Source organism: Coregonus lavaretus (assembly GCF_964263955.1).
Source record: "Coregonus lavaretus genome assembly, chromosome: 21".
Taxonomy (NCBI): domain Eukaryota; kingdom Metazoa; phylum Chordata; class Actinopteri; order Salmoniformes; family Salmonidae; genus Coregonus; species Coregonus lavaretus.
The window spans coordinates 12,701,833-12,726,964 of NC_140008.1; the positions used below are offsets into that span (position 1 = coordinate 12,701,833).

The 25,132-nt window shown below is 43.0% G+C and overlaps 2 protein-coding genes across 2 annotated transcripts; both read right to left on the minus strand.

Annotated features, from left to right (window-relative positions):
• Positions 1 to 908: 908 nt before the first annotated feature.
• LOC311148444 (myoblast determination protein 1 homolog 2) lies at positions 909 to 2,181 on the minus strand (the record flags this gene model as incomplete). The annotated part of the gene is made up of 3 exons (XM_084185413.1): positions 909 to 1,135; positions 1,341 to 1,419; positions 1,669 to 2,181. The coding sequence occupies 3 exons, from the start codon at positions 2,179 to 2,181 to the stop codon at positions 909 to 911; spliced, it is 819 nt and encodes a 272-aa protein (XP_084041539.1).
• A 2,037-nt stretch (positions 2,182 to 4,218) lies between these two features.
• On the minus strand, positions 4,219 to 17,905 carry LOC311148766 (ferritin, heavy subunit-like; the record flags this gene model as incomplete). The annotated part of the gene is made up of 3 exons (XM_084185731.1): positions 4,219 to 4,512; positions 6,267 to 6,413; positions 17,870 to 17,905. The coding sequence occupies 3 exons, from the start codon at positions 17,903 to 17,905 to the stop codon at positions 4,219 to 4,221; spliced, it is 477 nt and encodes a 158-aa protein (XP_084041857.1).
• Positions 17,906 to 25,132: the final 7,227 nt, after the last annotated feature.

Genomic DNA, 25,132 nt, shown 5'->3' on the forward strand with positions numbered 1-25,132 from the left:
ATTCTACTGTATCTTAGTCCATGCCGCTCTGTCATTGCTTGTCCATATATGTATATATTCTTAAATTCCATTCCTTACTAGATTTGTGTGTATTGGGTATATGTTGTGAAATTGTTAGATATTACTTGTTAGATATTACTGCAATGTAGGAGCTAGAAGCACAAGCATTTCGCTACACCCACAATAACATCTGCTGAACACGTGTATGTGACAAATAAAATGTCATTTGATTTGATTTGAATATGATCATATAATATGCTTAATACAGTATAATATGCTACAGTATTTTGAAGATATTTTCGAATTTCAATATTTCCTTATAATCTTAACCCCATGCTCCTCAGGTTAAACAAGCCAGGTATTAATGAAACACATTCACAGTTCTCTTGGCAAAATAATATAATAAATGATGAAACATGTTTTGTATAAATAGTCATAGTCATTTATTTATAATAACGTCGAAAGCCTTTCACTCATTTTAAGATGTATAAATATAAAGTTAATCATTTCTCCCAACAAACAAACCAAGCGCCCCAGGCTACATTAAATACATAAAAACTTTTTTTTCGTTTATTTAAAAAAAAACAAATCACCTCTTATTTACACATGTACAAAAGTGGTCCTCTATTGTCATAAACAATAAAAATGGCAAGGAAAGAACAAAAGATGACGATGACACACAAACACACATAAATAAGTCGGAAATTATATCTCATTAAACGTGACCCATGGGAAGCCAATGATTGAACTTCAAGGAATTGAAACCTTTCTATTAAAGGAAGGAATGGGAGCTTTGCCATCCTATTCTTCTACTACAGCAACATTCTGCAACCCTTTCCGTTTGGTGTTTTCTTCATTTACAGGAATCGATTCGTTTTCATGAATGTAGCCATACTATAACTGTCTTTTCATAGCACTAGATAGATGGGGTCATGGGACGGCTGTCGGCAGTTGGTCGGTGCCCCGGTTTCGCTCAGGATAGATCCCTCTTGTGGAGAGCAGGGGCTACCCTCCGAACCCTCCTGGCCTGATAACACAGTGCACGCGGACGTGTCTGTAGAGATTCTCTCCACGATGTTGGATAGACAATCCAGGCTGGAGATGACTGCTGCGTTCTTGTTGCTTCTGGCATCAGCTGTAACAGAGGTGAAGGAAACATCAGTCAGAGACAATATAAACTAGTAACATTGTCTACATGTGTGTCAAATAATGTCTGTCTTGAATCTTGTGCATTAGGCTACTGAAGAGAGCTGCTGAATAAAACGTACTTTTAAAACCGTATAATAAAGGTCTAGGCCTAACAGGTCACAATAATATAACACTTTAAAATAATAACTTACCATTTGGAGTCTCGGCGAAGTAAGAGCTGTCATAGTTGCTTCGTCTTGCGGACGTGCATGTTGTGGCATTATAGTCCATCTGCATAAAACATTAATAAATGCAATCTAAGAATTCGATCAATAAAATAACACATTGTGTGTTCTGACAGGTTTTGGAATGATATGCAATAACATTAATATCTCAAACTATAGACCTATATCCAAAATAATATAAGAAAATAAAATCGAATAGGCCTACTATCTGTATTTATATAGACCTGCAAATATGTTTTATTTAAGAAAAAAACGACATGCCCATAGACACTGATGTCAAGATGCACCAACTCACCATTCCATCAGAGCAGTTGGACTGTGGACTGGATGCGTCAGAGTCCCCGCTATAGTGCTCCAACACCGGGTAGTAGTTCTCGCCGTCCTGGCCCCTGAGCAGAGATTGCAGAGACTCGATGTAGCTGATTGCATTTCTCAGGATCTCCACCTTGGGAAGCCTCTGATTGGGGTTGTTCGACGTGCATCTCTTCAGGTTCTCGAAGGCGTCGTTTACCTTGCCCAGTCTCCTCCTCTCCCGCATGGTAGCAGCCTTCCTCCGGTCAGAGTTGGTGGTTTTCCTCTTGCAGGCTTTGCATGCCCAGAGGAGGCACCTGCCGGCTTGGTGGTGCCCGCTCGGTGCCCTGATGTGCTCGTCTTCGTTGTGATGGTGGTCGTCTGGCTTGAGGAGACCCACGTGGACTAACCGGGGGTCCAGGTCCTCGAAGAAATGCATGTCGCTGGTGTTGAAGCACGGGTCGTCATAAAAGTCATCAGCAGAGGTGACAGGGAACGAAATATCCGACAACTCCATCTCACTGTCAAATTCCAAGAACAGCTTTGTAACGATTGGAATCCTGGCTCTGTATTTGTACTTTGTGAGAAAAAAAAAGGTATCCTTAGAGCAACCAAAAACTTAAAAATGGAATGTGGTTGTCTTTCCCAACCTGTATCGTAGTTCACCCCTTGGGTACCTGCTGCTGATGCTGTGGCTCGAACAAGCTTTTATCCCTGGTGAGAGAGTTGGGGGCGTATTCTGCATTTCTGACAGCTCCCTGGATTGGCCAATGGTCGCGCTGAGTGGGTGCGCAGGGAGGGGTTTACAACTTCATGCTAGTTAGTGTACAATTTCTCGTAACTGTCTCTATAATAACATGGAATATAATTACTTTATTTTTCCAGAAGGAACTTCAGTAACAGCATAATATTCTAGTAATAGGACTACATAGAATTATAATAATAATACAGCTATGCACCAACATATTAAAATGGAATCTGTAAATTATATTTATGAAAAGTTAATTGATTGTATTTCATTTTTCATTAAAATTATTAGAGCTTCTTAAAATATCAGTATGACTGTATTCAAACGAATAATAGGCCTCGAACGCTCTTTTAAAGTCATATAGCCTAAATCTTTCATTCTGTTATTCACAAGTTTCTCTAGTGACCCTATTTGTTACGAAGATCTAAGTTGGCCTAATGATATCACTCATTGTTGTCTCGCACACACTATTATTATAATCTATATCCCTCGAATATATTCATTATCTAATTTGCAGGCTGCTTTATAATTAATCAGGCAGACCTGTTTGTTTTAAATAAAATATAATTTTCTACATACGAAATGCTCTCATGGCTGTAACTTCTGTTGTGATCTGAAGAGATTTTTTTTATAGTCAGGCCTATTGGAGAATAATAGGTCATTATAAACCTGTTTCATGAAAATCTCAATGTATTGGTGTTGGTATTTATTAGGATCCCCATTAGCTGCTGCAAAAGCATCAGCTACTCTTCCTGGGTTCCAAATTAAACATGACATAATACATAGTACATAACACTATTAGTCAAGGACTGAAATACATACATTTATAACGTCACACATAGCCTACATATCACAACATACACACAATATCTAGGTCTGGGTTAGGATCGCTAGATGGCGATAGTGAGTTGATTAACCCAGTGTTAACATCCCATGCAAAACTCCTGCAACAATCCAGAATCCTTTGACAATCAGGAAATTGAAGTCGCTATGAACACTTATATTACATTAAACACTATATGAGCCATAGAGAAAAGAGAGCTTAGAATTTTTTTCACAACTTTATTTCAAAAGGAAGACATATTGTTGTCAAATTGTACTGTATGTGATGAAGAGGGACAGTGAATATTTCAACAGTATAGGCAAAGGCAATAGGTTTTGTGGAAAGTGTATGGATGAGACCATTCCCAAACAATATCCCTTTATCATCAACCCAGAATGTCTAATGAATCAGTGATCTCTTTGTAACATAGTGAATACAGAAATACTTCACATTATAAGCCACTTAACATAGTATACTGTGAGGTGTGTCAATGCAGGAGTCAGCCAGAAAAATACCAGATATTACAGTATTTGAAGTGCTTTGACTTCAACTTTGATTGTCAAATTTGTATCTCTCAATTCATCCAACAGTGCCTTTATGACAACAAGAATACACTTTGCTTATGGAATAAATACATACATGATACACTGAGGCTGTGCCATTTTAAATGCCCAGATCTAGCACATAATACATGTATTCTTCATTTTTGGTAGTCCCTAGAATATAAAATACTGGATTCAAGACCTTCCACCCTCTCTAACACATAACTAAGCCATCCCCCCTTGTTTGTTCAGTTCTGAAATAATTTCCATAGAGGACCCTGGAGTGTCTTCTACAATACATTGGTCTTACTGACTAGCAATAACACAATATAGGTGCCCAGAAAAAAAAAACACTGACAGGACAGGAGAGGCTTGTTTTGTGAGTCTAATTCAGCAAGTAGGCTTCTTTAATAGACATGCACGCGCTAGTGAGTGAGTGATTCATCCACTGGAGACGTTGGTCAACTCTTCCTGCAGCTGGTCGATGAGGTACTCCCCGAAGCCCCCCGAGCGGTCGCTGGTGCAGCCCACTCTACGGGCATTGGTCAGGAGGTCTCCCAGCAGTTTGACGCGGGGCACCAGCAAGCGGCTGTTGACCACGCTGGCGGAGTGCAGGTCGCTGTGCTCCTTGGACAGCTGGCTGAGCTCCACCATCACAGCCATCTCCTCCTTCCACTGGCCCAGCATCAGCTCGAGGGCTAGGATCACCGCACACATCTCCTCACAGCCTGGCCTCTGGGGGAGAATGACAGGACCGACTTTGGGAAACCCTGTTAAATAACCAAAATGTAAATTTTAGAACTGAACAGCTCGCTTAATAGTCCCCCTTTTTGGAAGATTACTTTATTTTTTATTTATTTTTAGTTTATTAATTCTTTAAATTATAACACTACTTTAATAGTTTTTCTTTTTAATCTGAAAACATTTTAATATACCTGTCCTACTTTAACTATGATCTTTATGAAAATGAATCCATCCAAACTGTTTAAAAAATTTAAAAATACTAAATAAAAACCTTTGTAGACAACTTCTTTCCAAACTTCAACCAAAGGCTATTACTGCAGAATTGAAATCTTAATAATATCAGAACTGATGAATATACTTATTCAGGACATATCGTTTTCCCTCACAGATCAATGGATAACAAGGTGTCCCAAATTGCTGATGATGGACCCCTTAGCGATCCCACTTGGGATCGATTTGACATGACTCGTAAAACTGGAGGAGGCAGAAAGAGGACACGGCACTAAAGTGTCAACGCCACCCTGTACATCTGGAAACACAATTAATGCCCTGTCCTTCCGCATGCACATTAATCTCCCCAATTTTCCGGAACTCAGGGGAAATGTACACCCTGACAGGCAATAGGCCTGAGCCCCAGGCAAAGCTCCAGGGTTAGGGTTTAACCCCTCATCCCCCTTGGCCTCAGACGTTCCTATTCTGTTCACTCACAACCCCTTATCCCTAGCCCCAAGCATAGACACTAACCAGGTTTCCATCCAACCATTTCATGCGAAATAATTACCTGACGCATAAAAAAAAGTAATGACAGGGCTTATGGAAACAGGAAATGTTGGTACAATATCATAAATGTCCACAGACAATTTGTTCGTTCGACATGGTGGGACCTTTTTGTGTCTGTAAAATTAATTATGCGAGAAATGGCGGTGGAAACGCATTTATGCGTATTGATATAATAAAGTAAACTTGGAGTCACACGATGAAATGGGCCTACCACCACGACGTGGAAAAGCATGATACGTTTATAGGCAGATTAAATAAGTTATGATGAACTTCACATGGTGGGTAAATGCACAGTGATCATGCAAATTGCCAATAGGCTAAATATCGAGGATAAGCTATTATTTCAATGCTGGTGACATGATGACCGGTGCTTGGCTGCCAATGATCAAATAAAATGATCTTGCTCTTATCCATATAATGAATGAATCATATAACCAACCCCCTGTTCACTTTATCAGTGAGGGATATATTGTCTAGAGAGCATGCATCAAAACCAGATTGTGCAAGTTTGCTATTTATCACAACAGTTTGTGACAAAACCATCGGTAGAGTTGAAATTGCTATGGCCATCTAACTCATGTTTTTTATTCCGTACATGGGAACTTAACCACAAAAGTCATTTTTATGTGCACTATGTCATCATGCACAGCCTTTTATCCTCAACAAGTCAGTTTAATGGAAACATCTCTGGTAGGAAAATGAGCTTATTGTTTTTATGCAGATTTTAGAATATCCGCATGAAAATCTGTGGCCAATTGGATGGAAACCAAGCTAGTGTGCCAATTTATTTTGCCCAGAAGGAAGACAGCATGCATGCATTACCCATGCCCTTCTGTACTGCCTAGAGTTAGGAGGAACCCATCCCCTCTCCCAAGCAGTGGGTACATGTAATTAGAATGAGTAGAATAGGCATCCCCATTGAGGTCAACTATGCCATTATATTTATATGAGTGGGCAGCTCTAACTGTAGTGTCTTTATTACAGTACTGTCCCCCTCTGTCTGACAGGTAGTCCAGCATGGCCTCAGCCTGTGACTGTTCCTGCTCAGAGTGCTCATGGAAGAATGCTGCCACTCTTGGCAAGGCAATGTCATTCCGCTCAAATATTTTGGCCTGGAAGAGTCAATCATACAGATTAACTCCAGTGAGAATGATCCATGTACAAATGGGTTATTGACATATATTGCTGTATTGGATGGCATACAACTTTATTCATATTGTGACTAACTTGGTACAATTCATCAACTCATCAAAGGCGTGTGCAGATATGACTAAGGCTACAGCATGGAAATAACTGATAAGAGGAGGACTTGTATGATTCATTGCTTGTACAAACTAGTTATGCAATGTTGTGGAATGACAGCCATGATGACCTCTAAATTAAGCAATAAGGCACGGGGTGGTGGTGGTGGGGTATATGGCCAATATACCAATATACCACGGCTAAGGGCTGTTCTTAAATAAATGTTTTGTCATACCCGTGGTATACGGTCTGATATACCACGGCTGTCAGCCAATCAGCTTTCAGGGCTCGAACCACCTAGTTTATCATGTCAATTCCACATTGCGTTGTACCTAAGAACACACCTTAGCCTTGGCATATTGGCCATATACCACACCTCCTTGGGCTTTATTGCTTAAATATATGACAGAGGGTTGAAAACCTATTTCCTGCAGTGATTCAGGCAATAGATTGTTTTATAATCAATGCATGCAATTTCATGAATATCCTTTATTTGTAAAACATCTTAGCCTTCTGGCAAGGTTGGTACAGTGGCTTGCGAAAGTATTCACCCCCTTGGCAGTTTTCCTATTTTGTCGCCTTACAACCTGGAAATAAAATGGATTTTTTGGGGGGTTGTATCATTTGATTTACACAACATGCCTACCACTTTGACGATGCAAAATATGTTTTCCTTGTGAAACAAACAAGAAATAAGACAAAAAAACAGAAAACTTGAGTGTGCATAACTATTCACCCCCCCCCCCCCCCCCCCCCCCCCAAGTAGTGTCAGTGATTGCATTCATATCTTCCTGTGTTACAGAGACAATTTTCCATCTGGGACTCCCCTGCCCCGTGCCGCTCCTCTCTAACAATTTGGTGCCCTCCTCTCCTTCCCTCTTCTCTCCCTTTCTCTCCTCTCTGCCTACCCCTTCTCTCCCCTCCCCCTCTTCTCCTCCCCCCTCCCGTGTTTCAGCAGCACCCCGTGCCACCGCTGCCTCTCGGGGGGCAGATGAGTGACGCGTGGGGCTGGCCGCTCCTCGGGGGCCTGCTCTGCCAGTAGGGAAGAAAGAAATGGCACTATCGAATTAGATAGTTTGCTCAAACAATTCGTAGGCTGTCAAGGATAGCGGTCACGTGTGTTTGCGAGCAGAGGATCACAGGTTCAAGCCCGATGTGGATACAGGGACACTGGGACAGTGGAGGAAACTGTTAGCAGCACACCGACGTCCGTTAACGAATACGGTGCCATTTTGGACATATCCAAGGCCTCCAGGAAACACTTCCAATCAGTGTAAATTATATAAATCTGACAAGATAGAATGGCATGATTTGGATTAAAGGGTACATTATGCTTTTAAATATGCCCTGATATACTGACTTATAACGAGAAAACAACAACAAATAAACAGTTTTAACTACTGCTTTAATCATGCCTGTGGCGATGTAGTATTGCTACAGACCACCCTGGGGATTGTCCTAGGAACTCAACCCAGGCAGGGTCCCCCTACCCACTTTGTTACTTTTAGTTTGGTCTGCTCACACACAGTGGCTTGGAACACAGCTGTTGACAGACACTCAAGGGCACTACATGGAGACTTGTGTCATTGTTCATGTCCAGCTGAACTCTGTGTACAAACACAAGGCCCTACTTAAACATAGTGACACATCTCATACCTGACCAGATTGACTATTTGTAGTTATCTATCTATTAGCTATTTTGGCATTCCTATTGATCATTCTATTTGTAATCTGTCATTCATCTCTGCTTGTTCTAACTTGAATGTTTCTTATTTATTGTTTTAAATTGGTTACTCTAAGCTCAAAGTATTGTTTTTGTGCACATTGTTGTAGCTATGTAACCACACACACACACACACACACACACACACACACACACACACACACACACACACACACACACACACACACACACACACACACACACACACACACACACACACACATATATCCCCTCATACACACAGTCGTACAACACACACTATTAACAGTCAGGACAGGAGTGCTGACGTAGTATTTGACTGGACTGACAGTCAAGGTGTCTGTCCTCACACCTGCTACGTGCCGTAAAGACTGCTTGGGGGGTTACCCTGTCGGGCCACCACTACAACAGCAGCATTGTGCCTGGACAGCCCTGGCCACAGATTACATTACACACAGATTACCATTTAGGCTACAGGCAGGGCACCCAACCTGACCCCCCTCAGCCTGGACAATGCTGGCATGATAATTCTGACACACACACACACAGAGACACACAAATCTGAGGGGGCACAAAGTATGTGAGGATGGCTGCAGGGTGGTTCTTTAAAAAATATATTTAAAAAAATATGCTTCTCTTTTATTCAGTACATTTCGTTTTTGCTTGCTTTTCTAAAGTCTACAGTGCCTTGCAAAAGTATTCATCCCCCCTTGGCGTTTTTCCTATTTTGTTGCATTACAACCTGTAATTTAAATGGATTTTTATTTGGATTTCATGTAATGGACATACACAAAATAGTCCAAATAAAGTCCCCCAAAAAATACTTGTTTAAAAAAATTATAACAAATAAATAACGGAAAAGTGATGCGTGCATTTGTATTCACCCCCTTTGCTATGAAGCCCCTAAATAAGATCTGGTGCAACCAATTACCTTCAGAAGTCACATAATTAGTTAGATTGCACACAGGTGGACTTTATTTAAGTGTCACATGATCTGTCACATGATCTCAGTATATATACACCTGTTCTGAAAGGCCCCAGAGTCTGCAACACCACTAAGCAAGGGGCACCACCAAGCAAGCGGCATGAAGTTGTGGAGAAGTACAGGATCAGGGTTGGGTTATAAAAAAACATCTGAAACTTTGAACATCCCACGGAGCACCATTAAATCCATAATAAACAAATTGAAAGAATATGGCACCACAACAAACCTGCCAAGAGAGGGCCGCCCACCAAAACTCACGGACCAGGCAAGGAGGGCATTAATCAGAGGCAACAAAAATACCAAAGATAACCCTGAAGGAGCTGCAAAGCTCCACAGCGGAGATTGCAGTATCTGTCCATAGGACCACTTTAAGTCGTACACTCCACAGAGCTGGGCTTTACGGAAGAGTGGCCAGAAAAAAGTCATTGCTTAAAGAAAAAAATTAGCAAACACGTTTGGTGTTCGCCAAAAGGTATGTGGGAGGCTCCCCAAACATATGGAAGAAGGTACTCTGATCAGATGAGACTAAAATTGAGCTTTTTGGCCATCAAGGGAAACGCAATGTCTGGCGCAAACCCAACACCTCTCATCACCCCGAGAACACCATCCCCACAGTGAAGCATGGTGGTGGCAGCATCATGCTGTGGGGATGTTTTTCATTGGCAGGGACTGTGAAACTGGTCAGAATTGAAGGAATGATGGATGGCGCTAAATACAGGGAAATTATTGAGGGAAAGCTGTTTCAGTCTTCCAGAGATTTGAGACTGGGACGGAGGTTCACCTTCCAGCAGGACAATGACCCTAAGCATACTGCTAAAGCAACACTCGAGTGGGGAAACATTTAAATATCTTGGAATGGCCTAGTCAAAGCCCAGACCTCAATCCAATTGAGAATCTGTGGTATGACTTAAAGATTGCTGTACACCAACGGAACCCATTCAACTTGAAGGAGTTGGAGCAGTTTTGCCTTGAAGAATGGGCAAAAATCCCTGTGGCTAGATGTGCCAAGATTATAGAGACATACCCCAAGAGACTTGCAGCTGTAATTGCTGCAAAAGGTGGCTCTAAAAAGTACAGTGAGGGAAAAAAGTATTTGATCCCCTGCTGATTTTGTACGTTTGCCCACTGACAAAGAAATTATCAGTCTATAATTTTAATGGTCCAGGAAAACGCATGTCAAAAATGTTATAAATTGATTTGCATTTTATTTAGGGAAATAAGTATTTGACCCCCTCTCAATCAGAAAGATTTCTGGCTCCCAGGTGTCTTTTATACAGTTAACGAGCTGAGATTAGAGCACACTCTTAAAGAAGGTGCTCCTAATCTCAGCTTGTTACCTGTATAAAAGACACCTGTCCACAGAAGCAATCAATCAATCAGATTCCAAACTCTCCACCATGGCCAAGACCAAAGAGCTCTCCAAGGATGTCAGGGACAAGATTGTAGACCTACACAAGGCTGGAATGGGCTACAAGACCATCGCCAAGCAGCTTGGTGAGAAGGTGACAACAGTTGGTGCAATTATTCGCAAATGGAAGAAACACAAAATAACTGTCAATCTCCCTCGGCCTGGGGCTCCATGCAAGATCTGGAATGGGCTACGGTTGTATGGGCTACGGTTATTGTTGTCACCTTCTCACCAAGCTGCTTGGCGATGGTCTTGTAGCCCATTCCAGCCTTGCATGGAGCCCCAGGCCGAAGGACTGAAATCCTGCAGCGCCCGCAAGGTCCCCCTGCTCAAGAAAGCACATATAAAGGGCCGTCTGAAGTTTGCCAATGAACATCTGATTGATTCAGAGGAGAACTGGGTGAAAGTGTTGTGGTCAGATGAGACCAAAATGGAGCTCTTTGACATCAACTCAACTCGCCGTGTTGGGAGGAGGAGGAATGCTGTCTATGACCCCAAGAACACCATCCCCACCGTCAAACATGGAGGTGGAAACATTATGCTTTGGGGGTGTTTTTCTGCTAAGGGGACAGGACAACTTCACCGCATCAAAGGGAAAATGGACAGGGCCATGTACCGTCAAATCTTGGGTGAGGACCTCCTTCCCTCAGCCAGGGCATTGAAAATGGGTCGTGGATGGGTATTCCAGCATGACAATGACCCAAAACACACGGTCAAGGCAACAAAGGAGTGGCTCAAGAAGAAGCACATTAAGGTCCTGGAGTGGCCTAGCCAGTCTCCAGACCTTAATCCCATAGAAAATCTGTGGAGGGAGCTGAAGGTTTGAGTTGCCAAACGTCAGCCTCGAAACCTTAATGACTTGGAGAAGATCTGCAAAAAGGAGTGGAACAAAATCCCTCCTGAGATGTGTGCAAACCTGGTGACCAACTACAAGAAACGTCTGACCTCTGTGATTGCCAACAAGGGTTTTGCCACCAAGTACTAAGTCATGTTTTGCAGAGGGGTCAAATACTTATTTCCCTCATTAAAAAGCAAATCAATTCATAACATTTTTTACATGCGTTTTTCTGGATTTTTTTGTTGTTATTCTTGCATTTTCAAAGTGGTAGGCATGTTGTGTAAATCAAATGATACAACCCCCCAGAAAATCCATTTTATTTTCAGGTTGTAAGGCAACAAAATAGGAAAAATGCCAAGGGGGTGAATACTTTCGCAAGACACTGTACCAACCTTGCCAGAAGGCTAAGATAGTTAGACAAGCTACTCTAACTTGATAGCCTGAAAATAGCTTATTGGTAGCTAGTTATGAAGTTGGGAGATTAGGAACCTATCTGGGCTAGCTAAAGCCAATTTCATAAAATTGCTAGGTGGCTAGTAGTAATACAGAGAAACATATTAAACATAACAATTATTATTTTTTTAAAACATTTATTTTTTAAACAGGACAAAACTGAGAGGGCACGTGCCCCTGTGCCACCTATTGGCATGACAATTCTGACACGCTTAACTTCAGATTCTAATACACTAATACATAAGCATTGTGTGGATTAAGTCACCTAAACTAAACAATGGACAGAGGTAAAAGAAAACGTTCAAAGAATTTCAGTGACTTTTAAAAAACCCTCTTGAAGCGAATTGTGTCAAACCACCCAGTTATTGAGAACAAACAGCATGATTCATCAACAGAAAACAAGAAAAATAATGCCTGAACCAACTCAAATGAAAAAGTAAACAAAAGGACGCAACAACAAATTCAGGTACGATACTGTATTTATTGTTGGCCCACTTTTACAAATCAGAGTCTCTTTGAAATGTATTTGTGTGACAGAAATGTAAAACAAACAATATCATACATAATTATTCATATAATTTCTATGTTGTCTTGTCATTCTAGGGTCCTGTGAAAAAACATAAAAATAAATTTAAAGAAGACAAATGCTGTTGCACCTGGGGAGCATTTCAAGACTGGTGGCGGACCCCAGTAAGACCAGAGACAGATGAGCTGAGGGACTTTTAACCGGGATCATTGATAGCCAGCAACCCTTGGAAGATATCCCCGATGATTACCATTTGGACAGTTCAGATGGGGGACCGTTCCAATCCTCATTTGGTAGGACACATTCACTCAACATGTGCCATCCCTGGACTGCAGGGAATATGTAATGTTGTCCGTTATCTCTTGCACTCCCTTAATAACAATTATGTAATGAACTCTTGAACACTTGAAGAAATAAAGTTCTCTAATGCAGCAATGTAATAATTTTCTAGAGGCAGATGATCACCACAGCTTGGAGGGGATAAGACAGGATGAAGGTTAGCCCGTTACATCTACAGCAGCCAGGATGGAAGATTGTGTCACTAACCAGGGTCGGAGGACAAAGACAAAGAGGCTGAGCATGCAGGAGAAACTGGCCATGGAATTTCATAAGTGCAAACTAATATATTTAAAAGAAGAGCATGATATGAAGATGCAGATCCTTAATGTTGAGTTGGCTATGAAGGAGGAGAGGTAGAGCACGGCGCTTGTAACGCCAAGGTAGTGGGTTCGATCCCCGGGACCACCCATACACAAAAATGTATGCACGCATGACTGTAAGTCGCTTTGGATAAAAGCGTCTGCTAAATGGCATATTATTATTATTATTATTATTAAGAGGAACATGAAGCAGCAGCAGTACCAATGTTCTTCTCAAACCAGCACCAGATCGGGGTCCCGATCTTTCCATTTGTGAACTAAAAACCGTTTTGTCACCAATCCATGGCTATTGTTTGCTTCAATCACTATCTTTGTGGTGAGAAGTGCAGCATAGCAAAAGCATATCTGCAGGCTAGTCCATTTCTGTCATTGTATGCCTCAACCATGGGAACATCTGGGCCATCCTCATCTTCAATGCGAGGATCTGGGCAGTCATGCTGTTTGAGGTCATTGATCTGGGCAGTCATGCTGTTTGAGGTCATTGTGAAGCACTGCTGTAGTGGGACGCTTGATGGAATATGACATCCATCTATACAGCTAATGACTCCAGGGAAGGTCCTATATTCATAGAACTCTACCTTGTAGTTGGCTTAGACTTTGTGGACTCTTCTGCATACAGTCGGTTCACTTACACCACACAAATCTCCTGTTTCACGATGGAAGGTTCCAGATGCCAAAAAACTCAAGGTGACCAGTACTTGTAGGGAAGGAGGGATGGGCCTTCCCCTAACCGCCCTTCTGTCTGGCCTTGGTGGTGCTTTTTGATCGTCAGTGAAATACTGTAGTCCAGGTAATCAATTTTGCTCCATTGCCATGGTCAACCTGGGGGCCAACATCCATGCATCTGAAGTTAAACCTGCTCCTGGACAGGTTTAATTGAAGCCTTCACTTAGATCTACATGAACTCTAATCGTCTTTCTGTAAATCAGACTTTTTAAATCTAGACCAGGGCAAGTCTGAGACTATTTTAAGCCATGTCTGAGAAATGCCATTTCAGTTAGTCCAGTTTAAAAGTGCAATTTAGTCTAGGATCAGACTTAATCTGTGTCCGCGAAACCGCCCCCAAATGTATAGATGTGCCATCCAGGAGCAGCTCTATGTTCTGTTTGTCTTAGCTAACCTCTACTCTGTGGTCTGGTAGTCTGGCACTGGAGAGAGTCCAGTGATGTAGTTGCCTGGCTTTCCCTCGGTTGGATTGACCATAATACTTATTGATTGTCTGGGATGGATCAGTGTGGCTAGACAACCCCCTCCCCCCTCATTAAGTTATCCAAACAACCCAAAGCAGAGCTGGCCTGACTGGACTGACTGACTGAACACTGTGGCTTGGGGGGAAGGTGGTCTAAGTAACACTGTGGCTTGGGAGGAAGGTAGTCTGAGTAACATTGTGGCTTGGGGGGAAGATGGTCTAAGTAACACTGTGGCTTGGGGGGAAGGTGGTCTGAGTAACACTGTGGCTTGGGGGGAAGGTGGTCTGAGTACAACAACAGGCTTTACGCATGTGTGTAATGCTTCCCATCTTGTATTGCTGAACAGAGGTTGGTGATTTATCCCTTGTGTTTATGGCAGTGGAATGCACACTACATTGAAACTATCTGACATTTGTGAAAATGTATATGCTGTTTTTGTCTTCATAACGAAGGTAATGGGAACAAATGTTTTGCTAAATGCCTATAATTGTACAAGATTGTAGACCTACAATATGTTTTGCTAAATGCCTATAATTGTAGCTTATATGATCATAAATTGTGTTGGTATTTTCTAGTCCTCCTCTGTTGGTCAATCATTTCTGCCAATGGACTATTTTTGTCCTTGTTGATCCAAAGTGTCATGGAGAATTGAGGTCTAATAACCCAGGCTAAGCCTCAATGCGCCAGTGGCCAGTGCCGGAATGTAGCCTTTCAATTTGCATTCCGGTCTCTCATCACATGACTCAAAATATAACGATGGCCAAGCACTTGCCTAATGCCTGAGGGAAACTGTAGTTCCAGAGCAATTTTCATAATAAGACAGCAAACATTGATATAGCAGGTCTGTGTAACTGAATCAAGGCCCAAAACGTTTGTCTTACATTGGTGTTTCTCTCCGTATTGTGTGAGGTAGTATGCCTGGGCTAGCCTGATCCCATATCTGTTTCTGCTGTCTTGCAAACACCTACTTTATGGTCATTGGCAAGATGACACAAACAGTTCCATTTACTCAGCTCACTGGTAAGGCAGAAAGAGAGAGGGCCTCTCTAGCTATGTTCGGTGGGCACAACACAGCTGGGAAACAGATCACTGAGGTTTGTCTTTTACCAGGGCCAGCAGCTGTCTAATAACCATATTTGGCATCGTCATCAACAGCCCTCTCCTCAGCTCAGGTCACTACTCTGCTAATTGAGGCCTATAGATGGAGGAGAGACAGACACAAGGTAAATACAATGAATGATCATGAAACACAGGAAATCTAAGCCTTTTGTTGGAGCCCCCATTTCATTGCCAGTACCTGATACCAGTGTCGGCCTCAAACAAGCTCTTGATATGTGCACTTGAACTGCTTTTGCAGAGTACTCTTCAACCTTTCATGAGGCTTTTGTCGTTTTTGCAGGTTTAAGGTTGTCAGTTAAACAGACTGACGCGCTTTCGCTCAGTGTTTTTGAAAAATGTTGTTGCCCAACATGGGGTAAGGAGATAGGGGTGCAAAGAGCCTAGTGAGACCAGGACGGATGCCTTTGTGCCTGACACTATGATTACCCAGAAAGCCTCTGGAATGCTTTCCCCTCATTAGGGCGACTGATATAGCCCAGCGTGGTCCTGTTGGTCCTGTTGGTCCTGTGTGGGTCAAGGAAGCACCAGTGTTCTGTGATGAAACGCGAAGTGCCTGCATACAGCCCTTAGCTGTGGTATATTGACCATACACCACAAACCCCTGAGGTGCCTTATTGCTATTATAAACTGGTTACCAAAGTAATTAGAGCAGTAAAAAATGTGCTTTTTGGCATACCTGTGGTATACGGTCTGATATACTACGGCTTTCAGCCAATCAGTATTCAGGGATCGAACCACTTGGTTTATCATTTTAGTTATACTACGGGTGGGTCTAATCCTGGATGCTGATTGGTTAAAACCGCCTTCCAGCCGGTGTCTATTCCACAAGATACCACCAGCTAAGGCTACAGTATGACGTTGAAATGCCTATTCACTGTTCCATCTGACTGCACAATCCACTGTCTCATCAGCCCATCCAGGCAATTTATGAACTTGTTCTCCACTGTAAAAAGTATCTAGATATTATCTCCCATTTCTTTTAGAATAGCATTTGGTTTTCAACAGTGGAGATTTGTATTTTTAAATTATTTTGTATTTATTGAACCATTATTTTAACAGGGAAGATATATTGAGACCTACGTCTCTTTTTAAATGTGCCCTGTATAATACAACATAAATATGCACATTATACACAATATATACACTACCAGTCAAAAGTTTTAGAACACCTACTCATACAAGGGTTTTTCTTTATTTTTGAGACATCAAAACTATGAAATAACACATATGGAATCATGTAGTAACCAGAAAAGTGTTAAACAAATCAAAATATATTTTATATTTGAGATTCTTCAAATAGCCACCCTTTGCCTTGATGACAGCTTTGCACACTCTTGGCATTCTCTCAACCAGCTTCACCTGGAATGCTTTTCCAACAGTCTTGAAGGAGTTCCCACATATGCTGAGCACTTGTTGGCTGCTTTTCCTTCACTCTGCGGTCCGACTCATCCCAAACCATCTCAATTTGGTTGAGATCGGGAGATTGTGGAGTCCAGGTAATTTGATGCAGCACTCCATCACTCTCCTTCTTAGTCAAATAGCCCTTACACAGCCTTTAGGTGTGTTGGGTCATTGTCCTGTTGAAAAACAAATGATAGTCCCACTAAGCCCAAACCAGATGGGATGGCATATCGCTGCAGAATGCTGTGGTAGCCATGCTGGTTAAGTGTGCCTTGAATTCTAAATAAATCACAGACAGTGTCACCAGCGGAATCAGTGGAATGGTTTCAAATACATCAAACCATGTGTTTGATTCCATTCCATTTGCTCCGTTCCAGCCATTATTATGAGCCGTCCTCCCCTCAGCAGCCTCCACTGCTGTAGATTATTCTCTCTCTCTCTCTCTCTCTCTCTCTCTCTCTCTCTCTCTCTCTCTCTCTCTCTCTCTCTCTCTCTCTCTCTCTCTCTCAATTCAATTCATTTCAAAGGGCTTTATTGGCATGGGAAACACATGTTTACATTGCAAAAGCAAGTGAAATAGATAATAAACAATAAAACATTAACAGTAAACATTACACATTTCAAATGTCATATTAAGGTTATGTACAGTGTTATAATGATGTGCAAATAGTTAAATTACAAAAGGGAAAATAAATAAACATAAATATGGGTTGTATTTACAATGGTGTTTGTTCTTCACTAGTTGCCCTTTTCTTGTGGCAACAGGTCACAAATCTTGCTGCTGTGATGGCACACTGTGGTATTTCACCCAATAGATATGAGAGTTTATCAAATTGGATTTGTTTTGGAATTCTTTGTTGGTCTGTGTAATCTGAGGGAAATATGTGTCTCTAATATGGTCATACATTTGGCAGGAGGTTAGGAAGTGCAGCTCAGTTTCCACCTCATTTTGTGGGCAGTGTGCACATAGCCTGTTTTCTCTTGAGAGACAGGTCTGCCTAAGGCTATGCTCACTGAGTCTGTATATAGTCAAAGCTTTCCTTACGTTTTGGTCAGCCACAGTGGTCAGGTATTCTGCCATTGTGTACTCTCTATTTAGGGCCAACTAGCATTCCAGTCTGCGTAGTTTTTTGGTAAAGTAATATTTTTTGGTTTTCTCATGATTTGGTTGGGTCCAATTGTGTTGCTCTCTCTCTCTCTCTCTGTCTCTCTCTCTCTCTCTCTCTCTCTCTCTCTCTCTCTCTCTCTCTCTCTCTCTCTCTCTCACTTTCTCTCACTTTCTCTCTCTTTCAAACTCTTTCTCGCTCTCTCGCGCTCTCTCTCACTCTTTCTCTCTGTCTCTCTGTCTCTTGTTCTCTCTCTCTCTCTCTCTCTCTCTCTCTCTCTCTCTCTCTCTCTCTCTCTCTCTCTCTCTCTCTCTCTCTCTCTCTCTCTCTCACAAACATTCTGTGGATAGTGATGATGACCTAGGTGTCATGTGTGAAGGTTATCAGATGGCCTGCGTCGCTGCATGTACCAGTGATTTATTAGATCTTCTCCATCCACACCCTTTATCACTGTTACATCAGAGTACTGTTGCATTCATACCTGTCATAGATTGATGAGGGTTTCAATCATATATCACCAGGGGAAACTTTTCAAAATACAAAGATCATCGTCACCATTAAGATGAATGTGCATCCATAGCCTACCAATGGACTTAACCCGAAATCGATGATCTTAGTGCTGAAGATGATATTTATGTTTTGGGGAATTCTCTACTGGGACTTGAGACTTATAGACACAATTTGTGAGGAACACATCATTGATTTGTCCTAGAGGGGAATTGTGTATTTTCAAACCTTGCCATGAAGATGTCCTGTGAGACAAGGGAACCACAGTGACAACATGGGATATTGGAATTGCTCACCATATCCTGGCTAATGTTGGGGGGAGTGGTGTCAGTGGAGTCAAAGGACATTGTAACTCTATGAGATACCACGGTGAAACCAAACCCTCCTCTCTCAGTGGTGGGCGGCTGTCTCATTGGACTCTGAGCACCGACCGAACCCCCAGCATTACTATGTATGTGTGTGTGTGTGTGTGTGCGGGTGTGTGGGTCTGTGTGTGTGTGTGTGTGTGTGTGTGTGTGTGTGTGTGTGTGTGTGTGTGTGTGTACGCGCCCGCCTGTGTGTGTTCTCTAGGCCCTGCGATGTCATGTGCCGCACCCCCTGTAAACACCTTCTTTGAAGAGGAGCCCTCTAAAAACACGACATTACGACAGCATCCCTTTTTAGCAGCAGCCCACCCAGACATGACCTCCAGAGGCTGCTACTGTCTCTCTCCCTCTCTCTCTGTGTGTGTGTGTGTGTGTGTGTGTGTGTGTGTGTGTGTGTGTGTGTGTGTGTGTGTGTGTGTGTGTGTGTGTGTGTGTGTGTGTGTGTGTGTGTGTGCGTGCTTGCAGTTAATGACCACATTCTGAACATTAACTCATAAACACTCAGAATTCATTCCCTACCAGCCCTAAAGTTCTCTGTGTGACTGACTGCATCATCAGTCCTAATGAGGGTCATATTACCCCACAGCTTAGGGACACGGTCATGTAAAAGTGTGTGTGTGTGTGTGTGCGTACGTGAGTGAGTGTGCGTGATGATAATGATCATCTCACTGTGTGGTCCTACCGTGCTAACCCCTTTAGCCAGAGAATCAGGGGAACCCCAACACCCACAACCCTCCTTCACCACAACGGGTGAGTCAACAGTTCCTAAAGCTCTGATGGAACAGAAAAGAAGATGTACCCTGACCCTTTTTTTCTCCTACTTGGTTTTCATTGATCAAGTCTATTTGAAGATGAAATGGCTTATTACAATACCCCAATCATGTGCAAGTTGGATAACAGGCCATGTTTCAGAAATGTTGTGAATCCATGATCAAAACGGGAGCTTCATCTAACCATGACAAAAACCATGATTATTGTTGTCACGTGCTATTATTGACAATTTTAGATCTGGTGATACAACTCTATTCTATACCACATTCCTGATACAAACGTTTGTTTATTTGCAGCCTCAACTTTACACCAATTAAGTATGCCCAACGATCCTCCATGTTGAACAACCCAGGTAGACAGGTAGACAGACAGATAGACAGACAGGTAGACAGGCAGGCAGGCAGGCAGACCTCAGCTAAGATCACAGCAGCAGAATATTTCCCCAAGACACTCTGGTGTTTGATCGTCCTGTGTCACTCCTCGTCCTCGTCAGGGCTCTGATGGGAGAACACCCAGAGCAGAGGGACAAACCAGCGGGTGACAAGACAAGAGGACACTTAAAACCACATGCCTCCGAGGTGGTAGTGGTAGTTACAGTCCCCTGTTTGTCTCTCTCCTTGCTTTCTTTTTCTGTCCTTGTGGTCCACTCCACTTTGCTACAGATTTGTTTAATGCAAATGGTGAAGGCATCCAATAGGTTGGTTTTCGGTGCCAAGAAAATCGCCTGCCTGTACCAACACATAAATGGGTTCCATTTGACACAATGTTCTCGTTCTTTGTCAATATTGTGAAAGAGAGGCTCATGGGATAACATGTGATGGCCTCTTTACTTTTGCTGCAGACATTCATTCTGTCCATGGTATGCCATCAGAGTCAGTTATAGATGTTGGATCTTAATTTGAGCTAGTTTGCTACAGCAGGATAAGAATCCTGCAGCAATAGGATATGTGAATTATTATGGTCTGTTATTTCTGAACAGCAGAGCTGTATATGTGTTGGTAGTTCAGTGAAGACTTTGAGGGTAACAACCTCAATAATCTGATTTAGAAAGCAAGCAGTTGGTGTGTGTATCTTCCACATTAGGATGACCATTTGGTTATGCACACCACATGTTGTAGTTTGTTATACACTTCACATCTTGTAGTGAAGCATGTGAGAGTGTTTATTACGTTTCATAAAAATAAACATTCTGTCATGGAAACCTAAACCACGTCTTCTTTACTTCTGCATTCCTCCAGTTCCTGTTTCAGTAATTTCTTACCCTCTTTTCTCTCAATTACTACCCAAAGTTCCTAAAAGTAATATCAAGCATGGCTGTGACGAAAGCAGTGGAATGCACTTGCTGTCGACAGTAAAGAGCCTTACCTTGGAGTAGCAGTGTAATTGTAGCAGCCTGGCTATAAACACGGGGTGCAGGGGCCCCTGTAACTCCCAAGGATTGGGTTACCTGGATGACCAGGACGAGGACAGAGTAGAGGCACCCCATAATAAACACTGACTGGATAGATTTGTTTGCAACCAATGTTATGTTGGTTTAACACAACGGCACACAAATGTTGTGAATCTTTCACAGTAACATTTTAGCGATATGGCAATATACAGTTGATGACTAAAATACTTTACATGGTGCTGAAAAATGCCATCTCACTATAGTCACAGGGCATATGTAGCACTCACATGTTTGTATACAATGATCATATTCCCCAGAAAAGCCACTGTTCATAGTTCTGGATATTCTCAATTGTTCAGTACACTGTTATTGAAAATAATGGAAATATGAGAAGAGTTGAGATCATCATTCTTCCTCAGAAAAATATAACGTCCTTGAGGTCTTTCCTCCTGGCACTCAACAGAAATGAAGCAACTCCTCCTCTCTCTCTCGCTCTCTCTCTCTCTCTCTGTCTCTCTCTCTCGCTATCTCTCTCTCTCTCTCTCTCTCTCTCTCTCTCTCTCTCTCTCTCTCTCTCTCTCTCTCTGTTTTCAGGCAGCCATTAGTGCAGTCTTTGGCATGCATGTTCAACATTATGGACTATGTCCCTATCAGCACCTGCCAAAGCTGCCAAATCTCCCTCAGCCCGCAGCAGTCAAACAACAGTCTTTAAGTAGCAGTAGCCTGAAACTCTCCACACACATAAACATAGACGCTGGACTTTTAAGAGCACTGGTGTAACTTGGAGAGAGGAAATACGATCCATTGTTTTTTCAAAACAAAATTATGAAAGAAAAAAGAGAATGGAAATGATGTGATTAGGCCCCAGTGTTCTCTGACTGGGAACATTCAACAGGAGATGGGGGAGAGGTGTGTGTGTGTGTGTGTGTGTGTGTGTGTGTGTGTGTGTCGGTGGAGGCTGCTGAGGGGAGGACTGATTATAATAATGGCTGGAATGGAGTCAATGGAGCGGTATCAAACACATCAAAGACGTGGTTTCCATGTGGTTGATACCATTCCATTTGCTCTGTTCCAGCCATTATTATGAGCCGTCCTCCCCTCAGCAGCCTCCACTGGTGTGCGTGTGTGTGTGTGTGTGTGCGTGTGTGTGTGTGTGTGTGTGTGTGTGTGCGTGTGTGTGCGTGTGTGTGAACACGTCCCTGTTTGGTCCTAGGTAGTAGAGGAGGAAGTGAGGGCCCTTGGCTGACCCACGGCTCCCCATGACAGCCCCATTTGGGCCGTGTCACGCTCTCCCCATTTCTCATTCAGGGCCATACGGCTTCCTATTTCGCAACAAAGCCTCCTTCACTCATGCTGCTAAACATGCCCTCGTAAAACTGACTATCCTACCGATCCTTGACTTCGGCGATGTCATTTACAAAATAGCTTCCAACACTCTACTCAGAAAATTGGATGTAGTCTATCACAATGCCATCCGTTTTGTCACCAAAGCCCCATATACTACCCACCATTGTGACCTGTACACGCTCTCCTTGGCTGGCCCTCACTACATATTCGTTGCCAAATCCACTGGCTCCAGGTCATCTATAAATCCCTTCTAGGCAAATCCCCGCCTTATCTTAGCTCATTTGTCACCGTAGCAACACCCACCCGTAGTATGCGTTCCAGCAGGTATATCTCACTGGTCATCCCCAAAGCCAACACCTCCTTTGGTCGCCATTCCTTCCAGTTCTCTGCTGCAAATGACTGGAACGAACTGCAAAAATCTCTGAAGCTGTAGACACATCTCCCTCACTATCTTTAAGCATCAGTTGTCAGAGCAGCTTACCGATCACTGTACCTGTACACAGCCCATCTGTAATTAGCCCACCCAACTACATCATCCCCATATTGTTATTTACATTGTTATTTATTTTGCTCATTTGCACCCCAGTATCTCTATTTGCACATCATCTTCTGCACATCTATCACTCCAGTGTTAATACTAAATTATAATTGTAATTATTTTGCACTATGGCCTATTGTCACGATCGTCGTATGGAGTAGACCAATGCGCAGCGTTAGTTGCAAACATACTTTAATTTATTTAATGAACACACGAACAAAACAATAAACGATACGTGACGTCCTCGGTACAACACAACCGACACGGCAACAAACCAAAACGGAACAAGATCCCACAAACACAAAGGGAAAACAGACAGTTTAAATATGGCTCCCAATCAGAGACAACCAGCCACAGCTGACACTCGTTGCCTCTGATTGGGAGCCACTCTGGCCAACATAGAAATAGCACCCATAGAATACACCATAGAACAAAAACACATCGAACTTACACACCCTGGCTCAACATATAGAGTCCCCAGAGCCAGGGTGTGACACCTATTTATTGCCTTACCTCCATAACTTACTACATTTGCACACACTGTATATAGATTTTCTATTGTGTTATTGACTATACGTTTTGTTTATTCCATATGTAACTCTGTGTTGTTGTTGTTTTTACCGCACTGCTTTGCTTTATCTTGGCCAGGTCGCAGTTGTAAATGAGAACTTGTTCTCAACTAGCTTACCTGGTTAAATAAAGGTTAAATAAAAAAAATAAAAAAAATACGAAATGCTTCATCAGACTTTATCACACACAGGGACTTCCCAGAACTCCAGTGATTCCCAATACCAAGAGCTAGGCTGGACTCAGTGTCCTCTTTTACTATCCCTCCACCAAAGCTTACACTTAAACACCCCCCTCCCATAATTGACAGGGATCAAATGTCCCCATGATACAGGGAGGTATGAGCTCTCTCTGGTTTGCAGTGGTCATTTGATGCTAGTCAGGTGTGGCTGTGGAGTTGTGTAGTGAGCCAGCAAGGTTAATGTATATTTCCTTGTGTTTCACCCTGTAATCGGCCATGCCAGTGAGCTGCTTCAGAAAACCCACAGGCTGAGCTTTTTTCCTTCTCCAGGCGGATTTAGCGATGTGAAACATTAAAATGTTGGCCCTAAGTACCGGAGGCGCCGTCCTGCCCCGTTCCACACTTAGCGTGGGCACACTGCCAGGGAAGCCAGGTGGGTGGGTATGGGGGGTCTCTGTTGGTACCAACCTTTGAACATAGGGAACATGCCCACTGAGAGAGAGAGAGGGGATCAGTGTGGGGTCTTCATGATGAAAGACACAGAGGAGCTGTGACTGTAGGAACACTAACCACCTCACCCCACTGTCCTAAACTCCCCCTCCCAGGGGGGAGACAAGAACAGGAGTCACCTCATTCACTATCATCATCTTCCTCATCAAACTCATCATCTTCCTCATCAACATCATCATCTTCCTCATCATCTCCATTTCCATCATTACTGTCATCACTGTCATCACTGTCAATACTGTCAACACTGTCATCACTATCATCACTGTCATCACTGTCATCACTATAATCACCATTGTGATCATCCAGTATGAATGGCTGCATTAGGCCACATTAACATCCCCTCTGCTATAGAAACATTGGGCTTATGGCTGGAGGTGTAGGTCAGTGGTGTGTCTCCCTGTGTGGGGTCGAGTGGAGGGGTGGTGGAGAGGAGCAGGTAATAATAATAATAATAATATGCCATTTAGCAGACGCTTTTATCCAAAGCGACTTACAGTCATGCGTGCATACATTTTTTGTGTATGGGTGGTCCCGGGGATCGAACCCACTACCTTGGCGTTACAAGCGCCGTGCTCTACCAGCTGAGCTACAGAGGTAGTGGTGTGTCTCCTTGTGAGGGATCGGGTGGAGGGGTGGAGAGGACACTGTTATGGTTAGGGGCTCCCTGTAAGGGGTGTAGGGGATACTGTTAAGGTTAGGGGATCCCTGTGAGGGGTGGAGGGGATACTGTTAGGGGCTTCCTGTGGGGGTAGAGGGGATACTGTTAGGAGCTTCCTGTGGGGGTAGAGGGGATACTGTTAGGGTTAGGGTCTCCCTGTGATGGGTAGAGGGGATACTGTTAGGGTTAGGGTCTCCCTGTCAGGGATGGAGGGGTAGAGGGGAGGCTGTTAAGGTTAGGGTCTCCCTTTGCAGTATGGGGGGAGAGGGAGACACCAAGAGGAGCTGGGAGGCGTTGACAGTGAAGGTGGTCCTCAGAGGGCCCTGTCCAACGTGTCCATGCCCAATCTCATCGGCCACGCTGCTTTC